The sequence below is a fragment of the Triturus cristatus genome, chromosome 3_1 (genome assembly GCF_964204655.1).
Source record: "Triturus cristatus chromosome 3_1, aTriCri1.1, whole genome shotgun sequence".
Classification (NCBI taxonomy): domain Eukaryota; kingdom Metazoa; phylum Chordata; class Amphibia; order Caudata; family Salamandridae; genus Triturus; species Triturus cristatus.
The window spans coordinates 1167185327-1167204648 of NC_140583.1; the positions used below are offsets into that span (position 1 = coordinate 1167185327).

Below are 19322 nucleotides of genomic sequence, written 5' to 3' on the forward strand. Positions count from 1 at the left end.
ATGGGTTTCTGCCATGGTTAATGCATATCTTTGATTCCCCTTTCGGTGGTTCCAAGCGTGTGCTTCAGAAGGGGTGAATATTTGCCATAAAGCAAATACTGTAATAGGTGCAACGGGAAGCAGCAGGTCCCACATTTCTGACATGAGAATAACCCATTGACGCGAGGGAACGCCACTTTGGAAAAAGGCTCGTAATGAATTCTTGAAAGTGTATTCTATACTGCTGAGAAGGGTAAGGCACATCTTATAAAGGCTCCATTGACAGTCTCCACTGACAGGTTTTGCACAGACAAATGTCTCGGGTCGTACATGTTTAAGCATTCAGCAAACACTTTGCAATCCACACACACCATTTAAGAGCATGAGTTGCTCTTTCATCAGAAACATTTTAAAACTTGCATTTGCTGTAAAGTATTGCCTTACCCAGATGGCGAGAGTCAGTTAGATGCCAACCAGCTGATGTTGAGTTTATTCGAAGGTTAGATGGCAGTTTCTGCAAATAAAACAAAATGATTAAAACGCAACTAAAGGTCCTCGACCAACCTATGTGGGTGAAATTAAAGCTTTAAAGTTTTTAAAACAAAATTGTCTTCGGCAATTTATGCTAAATTAAGACCAGAGTTTCGAAAACATTTTATGTACAATATAATGTCCAGTCTTTCGATGGGAATTTTATTAACTAAGACGTGTTTATTTTTTGACCTCCAGGTAAAAGTATTATGGAAAAAAAACTTTGCTTTTTAATTGAAACCTTAGAAAAAAATGTTGTTTACTACTTTAATCAAATTTCGAAACTTTACCAATCCAAAAGAAAATGTAAAAAGCGACGGAACGATTGTACAAGAGAGAAATTGCTCATTTAGTCATGTGTGTTATAAAATGTGTACCAACCATTTGTAGCACGGTAGACAATAGAAGTGGGATCAAAGTTTGTGTTCTTGTCTTATACTTGTTTAGTTTGTCATGAAAGTTATAATGAAATGTAGTTTATTAAATAATTTGATGCTGTTTCTGTAAGGTAATGTTTTAAGAGGTTTGATTTAACCGAAAAGGCACGTTTATGACAACATATTTGCAGTTCATAGACATCGTGGCATCCAAGTCATCTTTGGTACTTTTCTTTTTTCCCTTTTGCTTGAATACCTTCGTGTTTCAGACTCATTTATATTTGCGTGCTTTTTCTCGACAGATGACGGCCACCACTCAACAAACTGCCAAGGCCCAGCCAGTTCGCATCCCTGCACCCCCCTCAGAAGCCAACACCCCTGTTCCTTCCACTGCCCCCCTCGATCCTCAAGCACAATTAGAGGCTGATAAGCGGGCTGTGTACAGGTATAAAAAAGGTTTCTCTGCAGATCTTATTTGCATGATTGGAGCTGTATCTTCAGTTATTTTTACTTTGTAACCTAAGAATAATTAATCAGAAAAAATTTGACAAAACCTTCTTTCTTTCTTATATGATATTACATTCTTTTAAGCATTAGAAATTTTATGCTAAAACAAACCAGTTGAAATCAGGCATAGATAGGTTTTCTGTTTCCTAGAAAGCTTCAGAGATGCACATACCATTGTATGATTGTAGAACTGTACAGATGGAAACGCAGAACTGATTACTGTTAGGACGGCAATTTTGCCTAGAGTTTCACTAGCCTAATGTATGCATTAAAATTTTCTGTATATCTTGAGGGCCTTGCTTTGAGGAGCTTCCATCTGTTTCACCGGTAAGGCTATCTCTACGGGTACCGGCTCTGAAGCATGCATAGGTTTACTCTTGTATAAAGTGGAGCTGCCCTGAGACTCTGAAATTCTCTTCCGTCGGACATTTGAACAAATGTATCGACCAGAACCTACAAGAAAAAAGGTGAAAATAATTTTATGAAACAGATTCCTTCCATAACAGTGGTTCTGGGCAATGCCATGATCACTTGACACACACTCAATGAGCTACAGTTGCCATGGCTACCATAGTCTGTGCCAAACTGTTGGACCCCAATGTCAGCACCCAGGGAAGTGAAAGTCGCAGGCCAGTCTTCCCCTGGGGTGCATTGTGCTGGCCTCAGGACAGGGTGGAGATAGGTTAGAATAGGGGGAAGGGGTGGGTTGTTGAGTGTGCTATATAGGCATCAGGAGAGGCATATCCGGCCTCTTTCTGACGCCAAGCTTCACCAGGATAGGGAAACAGTTTTTAGATCCCCCCGCATACCCTACAGGTTGTAGGAGGCTACTGGTGGTGGTTGATAACCAGCGTGTTGCTAGTTTAGGACAGGTTTCCGGGTGTAGCCAGTATTTTGGGGGGTGGTGAGTCACATGGGTGCATATCTACCCCTCGGGGGGCTGAAAGGAGGACAGGTGAAAGATGGCGGCGTGTGGGATGTGGCGTGCAAGCAAAGGAACTTCAAGGGTGGAAGTTTGTAGGGCAAGTGAAGGAGTGACTGTTTATATGGACCGAGGTAAGCGAGTGAATGGGGGAAGAATGAAGCAAAGGATATGGACTCTCTGGGGAATAGAAAGCGGGCGAGTGTGAATGGTGCGGGGAGAATGGAACTGTCTGGTTCTCTGTCAAAATTCATAATGTTGAGATATGGTTAATCGATTTTAATAGAATGTTAGCAACCCTGTCCTAGTAAATGGCCTCCTACTGTAATCCAGCAACGAGGAGTGTGGTTACTGCACGAAGTGCAGTCATGGCCAACAAGCCTTTTAGGAGTGGAGTTCGCTCCCTTGCCATGCTATAAAGAAGGTCATGGAATAAACACTATAAAACAGACTAGAGAATAAGTTATGCCTTTCACTGGAAAGACCCTCTGTGTTTTTTTCTCGATCTTTGTTTTTGCCGTTACTTGATGGTGTATGTTTATGGAACAGGTTATTGCTTTTTTCTGTACAACACTCTGATACCCTTCACGCTTTATAAAACTCTACTAATACATGAATAAAAATAAATAAATAAATAAACGGGGGTCCCACAATTAGCATAATAAAAATGCTGGCATTGCCCGATTTCTCAGTGAACAAGGATTACTGATTACAAAATAGTATTTAAACTAATGAAAATGTACATAATGATGAAATTGGATACCCCCTAGGCACCAATGGGTACTTAAAGAAACAGGGTCAATAACTGTTTGTATCAACCTCTCAAAGTCAGGTGTTGATAGTCTTCACCAGAGTACCAGAGGGAGTAAATGTGTTCAAGCAATCTCAAACACTAAAGCACCTTGCAGTAATCCGTTTAGGGCAAGTAATGGGTGCCATTAGATAATGAGAACCCTCTGATTCCATCACTAGACCGACTTGATCTAATTATTCAACTAATAACTGCTATTCCTTTCTACATTATCAGTTCAATTCTCCCACCACTTCCAGTGCTGACCCCACTGGCATTGGTGCTCATCCCATCGCTTTGGTAATGTGAATTGTTTTCTTCTGATGATCCTTTCGCTCCACATCATCAGTCGGTTGATATCTTGAAAAGTTCAGACTTTTCTTGTCCATTTCTCTGCCTTGGAATGTTGGAACCCCCGCAATTATTCTGGTTCCACTTCCGCCATTTTTGAGGTGAGAGTTCATTGATTTCAGTAAGTCATTCAGACAATGTATTGTTTGACTCTAAAATCTTTGCAATATTGACATATATTGTAGAAATATAATTACTCAAAACTGAATTTTATTATTAATAGCCAAAGCAAAAGGAGTTCCTCACACGGCACCCAAAATACACATAGGTGATAACAAAGATGGATATCAACATGTTCAGCAAGAGCATGACAATGGTCACCCAAAGAATTGGTTACAAAGAAAAATAATAACAAAAAAACAAAGAACTGGACCACGTTGCTACCGCCAGATAGAGAGAATTGTCGCATATATATGGAGAGTCCATGCCACCTGGAATCACATCTAGCAGGTATACAACACATAATCCAGTGCGCTGGATTCACAGCAATAAGTCTGCGATATCAGGCGGGAGGAGGAGGCTCTAGATATAGACCCCTGTAGTCGGCCCACCTCTTCCAGATCCTATAATGTTTCCTAGGGCACCACCTCGCTTCAAAGGCAGGGATTCCCAGGCCCATACAGAAGTCCAAGCCCTTTTTCCATATCCCAAGAAAAGGCAGGGATTCCTCCTTCCAGGCTCGGGCAATGTCTCTCTTTGCAAATGTAAGGCCCAAAAATAAAAAGTGATGCTTGTACCAGTTGCCACCCAGGCCCTCTGTAATATGGAGCAAGGCCAGCTTCGGGGAGAAGGGAACCTCCCACCCCAATACTTCAGACAGGCATGTAAGCACTCCCCTCCAAAACCTCGACAAGGTAGGGCAGGACCACACAGTATGTACGAAGGTGCCCTCCATTGCCCCATAGCGTAGACAATGTGGATATGCAATTAGCCCAGCCCGCCACAACCTATGCCTTGTCTAGTAAGCACTATGGAGATATATAAACTGGATCAGGTGCAGGCGGGCCGCGATAACCGCACTACGCGGGGACTCCAGAGCCTCCACCCAGTCATCTTCCTCTAGGGGTCCCAAATCTTGCTGCCATGCCTCTCTGGTTTTATGCAGGGTGGTGGTTGTATTGTTGATGATCGTATGATATATTTTGGTGATCTTATGGTCCCCCAACTCCCCCATAAAGACTTAAGCCTCAACAGGCTTAAATTCGGGTATCTCTGTAAGGTGGGTAAAAGGATGTCTGAATTGTAAGTAGTGGTAGAATTGTGTGCGGAGCATATCATATTTTGTTTGCATATCAAGGAAGGACTTGAGGGTACAGCCACACATAACCGCCCCCACCGTGTCTACTCCAATGCCACCCCAGCCCCGAAAGCCAGGCAATTGTGCCAGCTCTGGTAGATGTCCATTATTCCATAGTGGAGCTTCCCTGGTGAGCCTCCCCCACCAACCCATTTGGCGGAGCTCAGACTTTCAGATTTTTAAGATGGTGACGGGGCAGGCGGTAGCTCTTTCAACAGCGCCACCGAATAAAGCGCCATGTGCAAGGCAGTATCTCCCAGCAGCCAACGTTCCACGGCATATGCCCGGTCCCCATGATCACTATACCACCATTCGTTAAGGACTAGAAGGTGCGAGGTCAGGTAGTACACATGAACATCTGGAGTAGATACTCCACCGGAATAGGTAGATTGGAAGCAGGTCCTCAGCGCAACTCACGATGCACCATCGCCTCAAAGGAACCGGACAATAGTAGCGTTCAATTGACGGAACCACATCTGCTTGATCGGGCAGGGGTGATTCTGTAACTGATGAAGAAGGCGGGGTAGGGAAACCCTTTTAAAAATAGCTGATCTGCCAAAAAGAGATAAGGGCATATGAGACCATACACGCATCTGGTTGCTTACCTGTGTCCACAGGGGGGCAAGGATTTTGTTCCACACCACAGACTGGGACGCCAAGAGGGAGACACCCAAGTATTTGAAGCAACCTGGAACCACAACTACTTCCTGTTACCAGCCGCCCAGCCGATCCCCGCAGGGGCCACAGAAATGATTTCCTCCTATTCATGTATAAGCCAGAGGTCTCGCCAAATATTTGCATAATGCAAAGGAGGCGTGGGCCAGTCTGGTCAAGGTTTGTGAGAAAAATTAAAACATCATCCGCATACAGTGCTATGCGATCGGAAATTCTCTGTGCCCATTCAAAACCGCGCATCCGGTTGTCCATTCGAATCCAGGCCGCCAGTGACTCCATTGCGAGCGTGAAAAGATATGGGGAGAGTGGACAGCCCTGGCGTGTCCCCCGTCCATTGGGAAAGTGTCTAAAAGCCGAGTCAGCCACCCTAACTGAAGCGGTTATATCTGTATAAAGTAGGCGAATATGCTTCAGTAGCCTTTAGACAGCTAAGCAGGGTGAAGAGATAAGTCCAGCTAAGGGAGTTCAAGGCTTTATTCATGTCCGCCAGAAGGAGCGCGGCGGGGCACCCAAGTCTGGCAACTGCAGCTATAGAATTGTGCGCGCGTTATTTTTGTGTTTTATAGAGCACAAACTTGACCCGTTAGGGCATCAAAGCACTTTACAGGATTAAAACATGTATACAAAAGAACTTAGTAAGGGGGTGGAACATTTGGGAAAAAGAAAACAAATATATACATTTTACAAGAGAGAGAGGTCCAAGAGTCTAAGGGAGGGATGCCCGGAGGTGTTGGGTGGATACAATCCGGTGAATCCAAGGTTTGGCAGTAGTAAGGTATAGAACAAGTCACTGAGCTGAGTGCAGTGCAGGACTTAGGCACAGAATTTGCCCATTAGGAAGGTTTTGGCCTCCTTTTTAAAACGTGCCAGCGACAGAATTTTTCTGATGGTGGGTGGGAGTGAGTTCCATATTCTTGGTGCAGCCCCTGAGAAATCCCGATTGTAAGTTTTTTCTTTCGCATGCGCGGAGGCTGGAGCAGGAGGTCTCTGGCGGACTGGGAGTTTCTGGTTCCTCCGGATATCACAAGTTTCTGGGTGAGAAATGTAGGGGAATTAGTGTATAGAGCCTTGTGAGTGATACAAGCAAGTTTAAGCTGGATTTTGGCCTCAAGAGGAAGTCAGTTAAGAGCTTTCAGGTGTGGTGAAATGTGGTCGAATTTCTTTGAGCCTGTTAGGAGTCTGGGGGCAGCATTAAGGCAGGCTTTTAAGGGAGCCAGGGAGATCTTGGGGAGGCCCGAGAGAGTAGAGCAGCCATATTCAAGTCTGAAAATGACTAGTGCCTGGACTGCCATTTTGAGGTCAGGGGCGTCGAGGAAGGGTTTTAGCTTTCTTAGATAGCTCAGGTGAAATCTGGTGGTTTTGGCCATCGAGTTGATGTGGCCATGCATATTTAAACTGCAATCTAGGGTTATTCCAAGGGATTTGGCAGAGTCCACTATGGTCGGAGTGCAGTTTAAGGCAGTGATCGATTTGGTCCATTCCTGAATGTGGAGGTTGTTTTTGGGTGGGGAGGTTAGAAGAATTTCTGTTTTTTGTGCGTTAAGTTTGAGCTGGTCAGATGTGAGCCATTGGACAGTCGACTTCAAGGCCTCGTTCAGGGAGAGGATCTCTACGGGAGAAGAGATTCTGATGTAGATCTGGGTGTCGTCGGCATACATGTGGTAGGAGATATTGGCAGTGCGTAGTACTTCTGCTAGCGGTTCAAGGTAAAGATTAAAGAGGGTATGGCACAGGTTTGATCCTTGGGGGACTCCGCCAACTGTGATTGGAGAGGGAGTGGACAGTTTACCGTTGATTAGGAATCTCTGAGAGTGGTTCTGTAGGAAGGACCTAAACCATTCAAGAACAGGGCCATCCAGTCCCATCCTGAGTTTGATGTGTTCTAGGAGTATTTCGTGGTTGACCGTATCGAAGGCCGAGGATAGGTCTAAGAAGATTAGGAGACAGGTTTTGACTTGCTCAAGAGCTTGGAGGGCCGCATCCACGATGAGGACAATGGTGGTTTCAGTGCTGTGCCCTGCCCTGAATCCAGATTGGAAGTCGGCAAGTAGGTGGAAGTTGGTGATGTGTTGGCTCAATTGCTCTTGTACACATTTCTCCAGAATTTTGGCCAGGAGTGGGATGTTGGATATCGGTCTAAACTTCTCTGGGGAGGCAGGATTCAGCGTGGGATGACTTGACCGGCTTTTATAGAGTCAGGTATCGACCCCTGATGGAGGGAGGCATTGATTATTGGCGTGCAACTAGGAATGATAGATTGAGAGGCGGCAGCTAAGCAGTTAGAGGGGAGTGGGTCATTAAAGTGGTTGTTTGAGTTTAAGGAGGCTAGAATTTTCGAGACGGAGAGGTGGTCATAATCTTTGAAGAAGGACCAGTGTGCATGGTTTTTGGGTGGTGTCTGGGGAGGCAGCGCAGAGAGATGAAGCAATACCGGAGGGGGTTGGGAGTAGGTAGCAGATCTAAGTTTGTTTCCTCGGGCAGTAATTTTGTCGGAGAAGAAGGGGGAAAATTCCTCGCAAGTTATTAGAGATTTAGGGGATTCTTTAGAGGTTTTGGACAGTTTATTGGATTGGTATTTGACCATTTCGAAGAGCTTGTGTGGTCTGTTCTTGGCGTCCCCCAGCTCTGATCTGAAGAATTATTTTTTTGACTTGAGGATGGTCGTATTATAGGCATTTCTGGTCTGGCGGAGAAGTTTTAAGTGGGTGGCTGACGGGTGCTGTTTCCAGATTCTTTCTGCCTGCCTGAGGTTTCTGCTTTCGTTGTTGAGGGATCCATTAAACCAGGGTTTCTGTCTTTGTTTTGGGTTCTTTTTTAGTTTGAGCAGAGCAAGATCATCCAGAATGTTAGATATAGTTTTGGTATAGTGTTCTGTGAGGTTGTGATATAAGGGGGGGGGGGTTCAGTCCCATGTCTAATATTGTGCCATGTGGCCCCACCCAGCATCAAGTCTGCCTGGTCTGAATGAACCAGCTCCGTGATGTTTAGGAATAAGCGATTGGCAATCACCTTGGCCAAGAGCATGGCCTCTACATTGAGTAAAGAGTTTGGGCGGTAGGACGAGAATTGTTCCGGGGGTGTCCCGGCTTCAAGAACACTACAATTTCGGCATGCCGCCAGTCAGGTGGAAGACTACCACTCCCTGCAGAAGCCTCAAGAGCCACTGAGTACAGTTTCAGGAGTTGCGGATGGTGTTTCTGAAAAAATTCGCAGGGGAAGCCACTCGGGCCCAACACCTTTCCCGCTCGCATACTGAGCAGCTCAGTCAGCAGTTCCTCTAGTGACACAGGAACATCTAGTGTGTCTTGTACCTCATTGGATAGGGCCTGAGGTGGAAAGTCATTTATAAATTTCTGGACGAGTGCCGCGGGCAGAACCTCATGGGGGGCATATAGATCTGCTAAATAAGTGGCGAAACAATCTGCAATGGTAGACAGGTCTGTAAGCACATTCTCATCAAAGCCATGTATACATGGGACCGTCTGAGGGTGCAGGATCTGTTGACATAGACGATGCAACAAGGCACTAGACTTGTCTCCCCACTGATATATCCGGCTACGAGTGGCGAGCCAGTACAAACGGGCTTCATCAAGGAGTTCTCTGGCGTACGTCTGCTGTATATTCACCAAGTGTCTGCGCGCAACACATCCCTCTGAGCCTCTACTTGCACGTTCCAAGCCGAGTAACTGGGCCTCAAGTCATATTAGTTTGTCGTAGCACTGTTGGCACCACGCCATACAAAAGGCAATATCGGCCCCCTGAGGGTGGGTTTCAATGCCTCCCATAGAATACCAAAATAGTACAAACGGTTCTGTCGGGTAAACAATATTACTTCTAGAAAAAACCTTCATTTGTTTGCATATACGAACACACATAGAGACCATAAGTAGTTTTCAAAAAGGCTTTATGAATTGCATCATTCATAAATAACTAATGACAATGGCTGTCAAATGTAAAACACAATTGTGACAAAGTGGCATAAAGTGACATAAAGTGCTCAGTGCTGTGGTGAAAAGTGCGTAATATATACAGTGTGATTTTTGCGGGTATTGATAATTTACAAAGGCCAGTTTAAGCGAATATTCGAAACAATCTGCAGATCGATTGAATCAGTCTTTTGTGCAGAGTATTTCCAACTGATCCTTGAACAAATGTCGACGTTTCAACCCAAGGTAGCGTTATTCGCTAGTCAATACGGGTCTTCATCAGGACAGGGAGTGACAGCCTATGAAATAGTAAGGAATATGGTCAAGTGCGTTCAAAAGACTGAATGCCGTCTAAAATTGTGCATGCAGGGTGAAGACTCACCAAAAGGAGGAGGCCCAATGTAGCTTGTGGGGCGATAAGTAAAGAGAGGCAAACAGGAGCAGTTGTATCCTGTATGCCCTGGCTAGGAATCAATTCAAGAAAATAGGATTTAGTATTGGCCCTGTCGTGGCTAATAAAATGATCGCATTATTGAGGAGACATTGATAAACTCACTTGGTGGGAGGGTGAATTCTTTTCCAATCGTTTGAACGGACCCGCGTTGGGGATTAGTCCCGGGCGGGAAATGCGTGAGCATAGACAAAGTTTTGTCCTTCAGAGGGACGAATCACTGTCAAGATAAAATAAATAAATAAACTCAGTCAAGATTCTAAGTTTAACCAGGCGAGGCGGCTGGCTCTGGGGGGGAGAGAAGGGTTAGGGCGCACTCACCATCCGAGTTAGTCTGGTTTACAGCAATTACTTCTTGATCAGCAGCGCGCAGGCAAGCGTCCTGTCTTTCGCGAAGTCTGTCAGCGAGTGTGACAGGCGCTGTCAGTTAAATGGAGAAAAGGGGCGCGTTGAGAGTGGCGCGTGCGGCCGCGTCATATGCACGTTGCTAGGAGACGCTCGTAACTCCGATCTCTGAGAGCTGATTCGTTGTGGCGGGGGATCCGGATTGGATGGAATGTACGTTGCTAAAGTAACAACGTCAAGCGTTCGTTGCTAGGGGCCCCGGTGTGTGCACTCAGACTGGGGCGACGTCGAAGACGTCAAGCCTTCGTTACTGGAAATTATTAACACAGCGCTGACCATTTAGGCGCGACCAGGTGATAATTGAGGGCGGTCACATGATGACTCGCATGGTTATAATCAAGGAGTGATGAATAGAGTGTCAATCCGTGGTTCATCAATTAGGTTATACGCATAATATTGCCATCGCATGTGTCATGTGTCAACAAACCATACCATGCATGAATGGAATCTACGTTAGAAATGAAACAGGCGAGATGGCGCAGTGAGGACTTTTCTACACGTATTCAGATTGTTTACATACATCGGGTGTTAGAGGCATTAGTGAAACAGATATAATCAAGGATTAAAAAACCTTATATATTAATACAACAATGGCTTTTCTGCAAGCATTTTCGTATCATGTGTACATTTAGGAATGTTGTGATTATGTACATTTAAAAGGTCAACAAATAGCGGGTAGTTTCTGACATATCTAACCTGTGTTGTTCACGTATTTGTAAAATAGATAAATTAAAAATTGGAACCTTATCTATTAGTGTGCCAAAGACCTCAAGCATTTTAAACATGTAATTCAATAATTAAAGTATTGTATTGATGTACATTTATTAACAGATTGCGGGTGATTTCAAACACAGGAGTCTATGCAAAATATTCTAAGACATATCTGATTATCTCAATTTTTAGCACAACCTGGTCTATGTCAAAGCAAGGCACAGCGTGGTCTGTGTCCCAAACGGCATGCACGGGCATGCACGAGGAAATCATGTAGCAGTATTGCCGATAGCAATGGAAATATTTTAAATATTTTAAAGGCTAAAGTTGCCCCATCTGTCTTGCAGTCTCCTCGATTTCGTTCAACCCGGTCTGTACCGAGTTGAGCAAATGGATCCATCTACATTCTTTGTAGTTTAAGGTCCCAGAAATTGCACCACCTCTAACATTGGGGCTAACTTTCTCTAGGATCCACCATTTGATGCTGTCAGGAGGGTGATTGTGTGTCACAAAATGCTCGACCATGGGCGCACCTTGTACTTTGCACCTAATCCTGCTTGTATGCTGGAGAATTCTGGCCTTTGCTTTTTGGATGGTTTGGCCTACATAGATAAGGCCACAGGGACAAATAATGGCATAGATAACCTGTGAACTGTTACAATTAGTAAACTGGGGCAATTTGTATGTTTTGTTTTCATAAGTGAAGCTGTTCCCCTCTTGGCAGAGGTCGCATGCTTTGCATTGCCCACATTTATGGTGTCCTGACACAGGTGGCAGTCCAAAATAGTTCCTCAGATCAGGTTGTTTTGGTGGTTCAAGAAAAGCTCGTACTAACGAGTCTTTAATGTTTTTGCCCCGCTTGAATGCAAAGATGGGGTCTTGCTGGGTCATCAGTTCACTCGCTACCAGGTTCCAGTACTTCTTCACGATTTTTTTGATGTCATTGCTCCTCGTATTGAATGTTGTGACGCAAACGATGTTGTTGTTTTTGGTGTCTTTAGTTTTGACTTCCACCAGCTGTTCTCTTGGACAGTACCAAGCACGTTTTTTCGCTCTTTTCAGCAGACCCATGGGGTAGCCTCTCTCCCTCAGGCGGTTCGTGAGGACATCAGATTCTTTAAAGTAGTCCACTCTACGAGTACAGTTTCTTCTTAGTCTTAAGTATTGTCCGTAGGGCAAATTGTCTCTCAGATTACGGTGGTGGTGTGAGTTGTATCTTAATAGTGTATTTCTCTCCAAGGGTTTGCGATAGAGATCACAATACAAGAGCCCTTCCTCCACTCGAAAAGTAAGATCCAAGAAATCTATTGACTCGTTGTTGCTAGTCATAGTAAATTGTATATCGTTGGACCTGGCATTGAGCCACTCATAGAAGTTATTAAGCTCCATTCTGTCCCCAGACCATACCATGATGACATCGTCAATATAACGTTTCCAAATTGTAATCTGGTTGAGAAATGGATTTTGGTGACTGTATAGATGTTCCTCTTCGTAGTTGTCCATAAAAATATTCGCCAGGCTCGGCGCATATGTGGCTCCCATCGCCACTCCTTTACACTGGTAGTAGAAATGTTTCTGAAAAATAAAGTAATTCTTTTTCATTGCGATCTCTAAGAGTGTAATCAAGAAATCGGTCGGGATCCAATGGGGTCTCTCTCGCTCATCCAAGGTGGTTCTGATAACTGCCAAAGCTTTGTCTTGAGGGATTGAGGTATATAGTGAAGAGACATCCAATGTGACGAGCAGTTGTGTTTGTAGATCGAATTCCTGCCCCTCCATAAGTTGGATAATATGCATAGTGTCTCTTACAAATGATTTTGTCTTGGGTACCAATGGTTGCAAGAAATGGTCAATAAATTTGTTCAGTGGTTCCAAGATTGAGCCGCAACCTGAGACAATTGGTCTGCCTGGTGGTTTCACTAGTCGCTTGTGCACCTTAGGTAACGTATAGATTGTAGGGATACGAGGTTCTCTGTTGTTTAAGAAATCATGTTCGTGTTTGCTCAGGAAACCGCAGTCCAGTCCGTGTTTAGTCACCTGTTGAATCAATGATTGTATAGTCGGTGTTGGATCTTTTCTGATTAATTGGTAACTTTCTGGATCTCCCAGTTGGAGTTCAATTTCATCCACATAATCCTTGGTGTTCTGTAGTACCACAGCTCCACCCTTGTCTGCTGCTTTGATAATGATTGAGTCGTTACCGCTCAGGGAACGTAGTGCCTGCTTTTCTTCCTTGTCGATGTTAAATTGGATGTATTTTCTCTCATCCAAAAGTTGCATGGTTTCATGGAGAACAATCTTTTCAAATGCTAGTATCTTCTCACTCATTTGGTAAGCATTTGGGGTGAAAGTTGAAGCCGGCCTAAAGTTCGTCGCCGATGGTACTGGGTTGAAAGAATTTTTGCTAAAGTAATATTTCAGCCTGATTTTGCGAAAGAATTGTTGGAGCTCCAGTTTTACTTGAAATGAGTCAGGTAAAACAGTAGGCACAAAGGACAGTCCTTTGATGAGAACATTTCTCTCAGCATCAGTCAAGTTATGTGTTGACAGGTTAATTATTGGTTCTTTGTGATCAGTTGTAATGAGCTTAATTAGACCTTCGATCTGATCTGTTACGCCAGTAGTGTCAGATAAAGCTCTCAGTAGTGCTGTGGTATCTTCCGTGTCTGTATTGCCAACCACAACTGTCTGTTGTACTCCGCTGTCCATGCTCTGTTCAGTGGCAATACTCATCGTATTCTGATGCGTCCTTTCATTCTGTGTTCTCAGATTGATATTATTAGAGTTCGGTAACAAAGCTTCGTTGTTCATGTTATCGGTGTTGGTCAAGACACTCTGTATCTGAGTGTTAGCACTGTTTCTCTGGTTTTCAATGCTGGTCAAAGTACTATGTGTTTGGATGTTAGTCAGAGTACTCTGTGTCAGGATGTTTGCACTGGGGCTACGGTTATCTACCACCTGCAGGTTTGTCTCCGGGTGGAGATTTCCCCGTGTGTTTCCGGTTGGTAGAAGCGGACACGCGATGTTCCTTGTTGTGTATTCCTGCCTCTGTTCCAACCCCTTGGTCTTTCCCAATTCTGTGCTCTGCCCCCGCCCCTGTTGGTTTGGCGGTAGCCTTCCCCTAAAAAATTGGGGCCTTGGTTAGCTTGGTTACCTTGATAACTAGTGGAGGGTCTGTCTAGATCCGTATCAGAGCCACTACCAAAAGAAGAATCTGAGAAAGTTTTGAATCTCCTAGGTCCCTGTCTGCTTTTATTTGAGAAGAAACCTTGACTGTCTTGCTGGTAATAATCGTCAGATAGGTAAGGATATGTGTTGTTCTTATCGTAACTTCTTATGTCCTTAGCTAGTTTATCCAACTTCCTATTCAGTGTGACTGTATTAAATTCTGCCAATGTTTTTTCTGCCCGCTCTAGAGCTTCTCTCGCATTAGAAAGAGCTCTGTCCTCAAGAATCTCCTTCTTAAGGTCAGAGATTTCTTGCGTGAGTTTTTTAACGTACTCAATAGCAGTCTCAACACCGAGAACCATCCAGTGTCTGGAGCAGTTATTGGCCACGTAGCTGAATCCTTCCCTGAACTTAGGGATATCTATGAAAATTGCTGGTTCGTTGCGTACTTGCAATCCCTTGGGAATTATATTCGATGACAAGTACTTGGTTAGAACGTGCCCGTGAAGGCGGGCTCTAATCAGTTTCTTTTCTAGTCTTTCAATTTTAGCTAATTTCTCGTTAAGACCCGAGTCAACTGATACTCTGTCTGAGCCTAGAAGAAAACTAGAAGCACCTTGATCTTGTATAAGTTTAGCTATATAATCTTCCGTATATGATAGAGTTTCTTTTTCAGACATACTACAAAAGTAAAAATAAAAACACAGTACAGTAAACAAGTTTCAAGACAATGAATGAGAGTTAGAAACCCTCGCAGGTATGTACCTGCACTCAACTTAATAATATCAAAATGGGGTAACCCAGTATCCCTCAGAACCTGGGCGGATTATCAAAATAGTACAAACGGTTCTGTCGGGTAAACAATATTACTTCTAGAAAAAACCTTCATTTGTTTGCATATACGAACACACATAGAGACCATAAGTAGTTTTCAAAAAGGCTTTATGAATTGCATCATTCATAAATAACTAATGACAATGGCTGTCAAATGTAAAACACAATTGTGACAAAGTGGCATAAAGTGACATAAAGTGCTCAGTGCTGTGGTGAAAAGTGCGTAATATATACAGTGTGATTTTTGCGGGTATTGATAATTTACAAAGGCCAGTTTAAGCGAATATTCGAAACAATCTGCAGATCGATTGAATCAGTCTTTTGTGCAGAGTATTTCCAACTGATCCTTGAACAAATGTCGACGTTTCAACCCAAGGTAGCGTTATTCGCTAGTCAATACGGGTCTTCATCAGGACAGGGAGTGACAGCCTATGAAATAGTAAGGAATATGGTCAAGTGCGTTCAAAAGACTGAATGCCGTCTAAAATTGTGCATGCAGGGTGAAGACTCACCAAAAGGAGGAGGCCCAATGTAGCTTGTGGGGCGATAAGTAAAGAGAGGCAAACAGGAGCAGTTGTATCCTGTATGCCCTGGCTAGGAATCAATTCAAGAAAATAGGATTTAGTATTGGCCCTGTCGTGGCTAATAAAATGATCGCATTATTGAGGAGACATTGATAAACTCACTTGGTGGGAGGGTGAATTCTTTTCCAATCGTTTGAACGGACCCGCGTTGGGGATTAGTCCCGGGCGGGAAATGCGTGAGCATAGACAAAGTTTTGTCCTTCAGAGGGACGAATCACTGTCAAGATAAAATAAATAAATAAACTCAGTCAAGATTCTAAGTTTAACCAGGCGAGGCGGCTGGCTCGGGGGGGGAGAGAAGGGTTAGGGCGCACTCACCATCCGAGTTAGTCTGGTTTACAGCAATTACTTCTTGATCAGCAGCGCGCAGGCAAGCGTCCTGTCTTTCGCGAAGTCTGTCAGCGAGTGTGACAGGCGCTGTCAGTTAAATGGAGAAAAGGGGCGCGTTGAGAGTGGCACGTGCGGCCGCGTCATATGCACGTTGCTAGGAGACGCTCGTAACTCCGATCTCTGAGAGCTGATTCGTTGTGGCGGGGGATCCGGATTGGATGGAATGTACGTTGCTAAAGTAACAACGTCAAGCGTTCGTTGCTAGGGGCCCCGGTGTGTGCACTCAGACTGGGGCGACGTCGAAGACGTCAAGCCTTCGTTACTGGAAATTATTAACACAGCGCTGACCATTTAGGCGCGACCAGGTGATAATTGAGGGCGGTCACATGATGACTCGCATGGTTATAATCAAGGAGTGATGAATAGAGTGTCAATCCGTGGTTCATCAATTAGGTTATACGCATAATATTGCCATCGCATGTGTCATGTGTCAACAAACCATGCATGAATGGAATCTACGTTAGAAATGAAACAGGCGAGATGGCGCAGTGAGGACTTTTCTACACGTATTCAGATTGTTTACATACATCGGGTGTTAGAGGCATTAGTGAAACAGATATAATCAAGGATTAAAAAACCTTATATATTAATACAACAATGGCTTTTCTGCAAGCATTTTCGTATCATGTGTACATTTAGGAATGTTGTGATTATGTACATTTAAAAGGTCAACAAATAGCGGGTAGTTTCTGACATATCTAACCTGTGTTGTTCACGTATTTGTAAAATAGATAAATTAAAAATTGGAACCTTATCTATTAGTGTGCCAAAGACCTCAAGCATTTTAAACATGTAATTCAATAATTAAAGTATTGTATTGATGTACATTTATTAACAGATTGCGGGTGATTTCAAACACAGGAGTCTATGCAAAATATTCTAAGACATATCTGATTATCTCAATTTTTAGCACAACCTGGTCTATGTCAAAGCAAGGCACAGCGTGGTCTGTGTCCCAAACGGCATGCACGGGCATGCACGAGGAAATCATGTAGCAGTATTGCCGATAGCAATGGAAATATTTTAAATATTTTAAAGGCTAAAGTTGCCCCATCTGTCTTGCAGTCTCCTCGATTTCGTTCAACCCGGTCTGTACCGAGTTGAGCAAATGGATCCATCTACATTCTTTGTAGTTTAAGGTCCCAGAAATTGCACCACCTCTAACATTGGGGCTAACTTTCTCTAGGATCCACCATTTGATGCTGTCAGGAGGGTGATTGTGTGTCACAAAATGCTCGACCATGGGCGCACCTTGTACTTTGCACCTAATCCTGCTTGTATGCTGGAGAATTCTGGCCTTTGCTTTTTGGATGGTTTGGCCTACATAGATAAGGCCACAGGGACAAATAATGGCATAGATAACCTGTGAACTGTTACAATTAGTAAACCTGGGCAATTTGTATGTTTTGTTTTCATAAGTGAAGCTGTTCCCCTCTTGGCAGAGGTCGCATGCTTTGCATTGCCCACATTTATGGTGTCCTGACACAGGTGGCAGTCCAAAATAGTTCCTCAGATCAGGTTGTTTTGGTGGTTCAAGAAAAGCTCGTACTAACGAGTCTTTAATGTTTTTGCCCCGCTTGAATGCAAAGATGGGGTCTTGCTGGGTCATCAGTTCACTCGCTACCAGGTTCCAGTACTTCTTCACGATTTTTTTGATGTCATTGCTCCTCGTATTGAATGTTGTGACGCAAACGATGTTGTTGTTTTTGGTGTCTTTAGTTTTGACTTCCAACAGCTGTTCTCTTGGACAGTACCAAGCACGTTTTTTCGCTCTTTTCAGCAGACCCATGGGGTAGCCTCTCTCCCTCAGGCGGTTCGTGAGGACATCAGATTCTTTAAAGTAGGCCACTCTACGAGTACAGTTTCTTCTTAGTCTTAGGTATTGTCCGTAGGGCAAATTGTCTCTCAGATTACGGTGGTGGTGTGAGTTGTATCTTAATAGTGTATTTCTCTCCAAGGGTTTGCGATAGAGATCACAATACAAGAGCCCTTCCTCCACTCGAAAAGTAAGATCCAAGAAATCTATTGACTCGTTGTTGCTAGTCATAGTAAATTGTATATCGTTGGACCTGGCATTGAGCCACTCATAGAAGTTATTAAGCTCCATTCTGTCCCCAGACCATACCATGATGACATCGTCAATATAACGTTTCCAAATTGTAATCTGGTTGAGAAATGGATTTTGGTGACTGTATAGATGTTCCTCTTCGTAGTTGTCCATAAAAATATTCGCCAGGCTCGGCGCATATGTGGCTCCCATCGCCACTCCTTTACACTGGTAGTAGAAATGTTTCTGAAAAATAAAGTAATTCTTTTTCATTGCGATCTCTAAGAGTGTAATCAAGAAATCGGTCGGGATCCAATGGGGTCTCTCTCGCTCATCCAAGGTGGTTCTGATAACTGCCAAAGCTTTGTCTTGAGGGATTGAGGTATATAGTGAAGAGACATCCAATGTGACGAGCAGTTGTGTTTGTAGATCGAATTCCTGCCCCTCCATAAGTTGGATAATATGCATAGTGTCTCTTACAAATGATTTTGTCTTGGGTACCAATGGTTGCAAGAAATGGTCAATAAATTTGTTCAGTGGTTCCAAGATTGAGCCGCAACCTGAGACAATTGGTCTGCCTGGTGGTTTCACTAGTCGCTTGTGCACCTTAGGTAACGTATAGATTGTAGGGATACGAGGTTCTCTGTTGTTTAAGAAATCATGTTCGTGTTTGCTCAGGAAACCGCAGTCCAGTCCGTGTTTAGTCACCTGTTGAATCAATGATTGTATAGTCGGTGTTGGATCTTTTCTGATTAATTGGTAACTTTCTGGATCTCCCAGTTGGAGTTCAATTTCATCCACATAATCCTTGGTGTTCTGTAGTACCACAGCTCCACCCTTGTCTGCTGCTTTGATAATGATTGAGTCGTTACCGCTCAGGGAACGTAGTGCCTGCTTTTCTTCCTTGTCGATGTTAAATTGGATGTATTTTCTCTCATCCAAAAGTTGCATGGTTTCATGGAGAACAATCTTTTCAAATGCTAGTATCTTCTCACTCATTTGGTAAGCATTTGGGGTGAAAGTTGAAGCCGGCCTAAAGTTCGTCGCCGATGGTACTGGGTTGAAAGAATTTTTGCTAAAGTAATATTTCAGCCTGATTTTGCGAAAGAATTGTTGGAGCTCCAGTTTTACTTGAAATGAGTCAGGTAAAACAGTAGGCACAAAGGACAGTCCTTTGATGAGAACATTTCTCTCAGCATCAGTCAAGTTATGTGTTGACAGGTTAATTATTGGTTCTTTGTGATCAGTTGTAATGAGCTTAATTAGACCTTCGATCTGATCTGTTACGCCAGTAGTGTCAGATAAAGCTCTCAGTAGTGCTGTGGTATCTTCCGTGTCTGTATTGCCAACCACAACTGTCTGTTGTACTCCGCTGTC

At 43.8% G+C, this 19322-nt stretch overlaps 1 protein-coding gene across 15 annotated transcripts in view; it reads left to right on the forward strand.

Annotated features, from left to right (window-relative positions):
- PKNOX2 (PBX/knotted 1 homeobox 2) overlaps window positions 1-19322 on the forward strand; it is a 3737380-nt gene that overhangs the window by 2493152 nt on the left and 1224906 nt on the right. For all 15 annotated transcript variants that reach the window (XM_085646078.1, XM_085646083.1, XM_085646080.1 and 12 more), the window contains one exon: window positions 1190-1332. In XM_085646078.1, the coding sequence (XP_085502204.1) occupies window positions 1190-1332 (143 nt within the window). The remainder of the gene's footprint in view (window positions 1-1189; window positions 1333-19322) is intronic.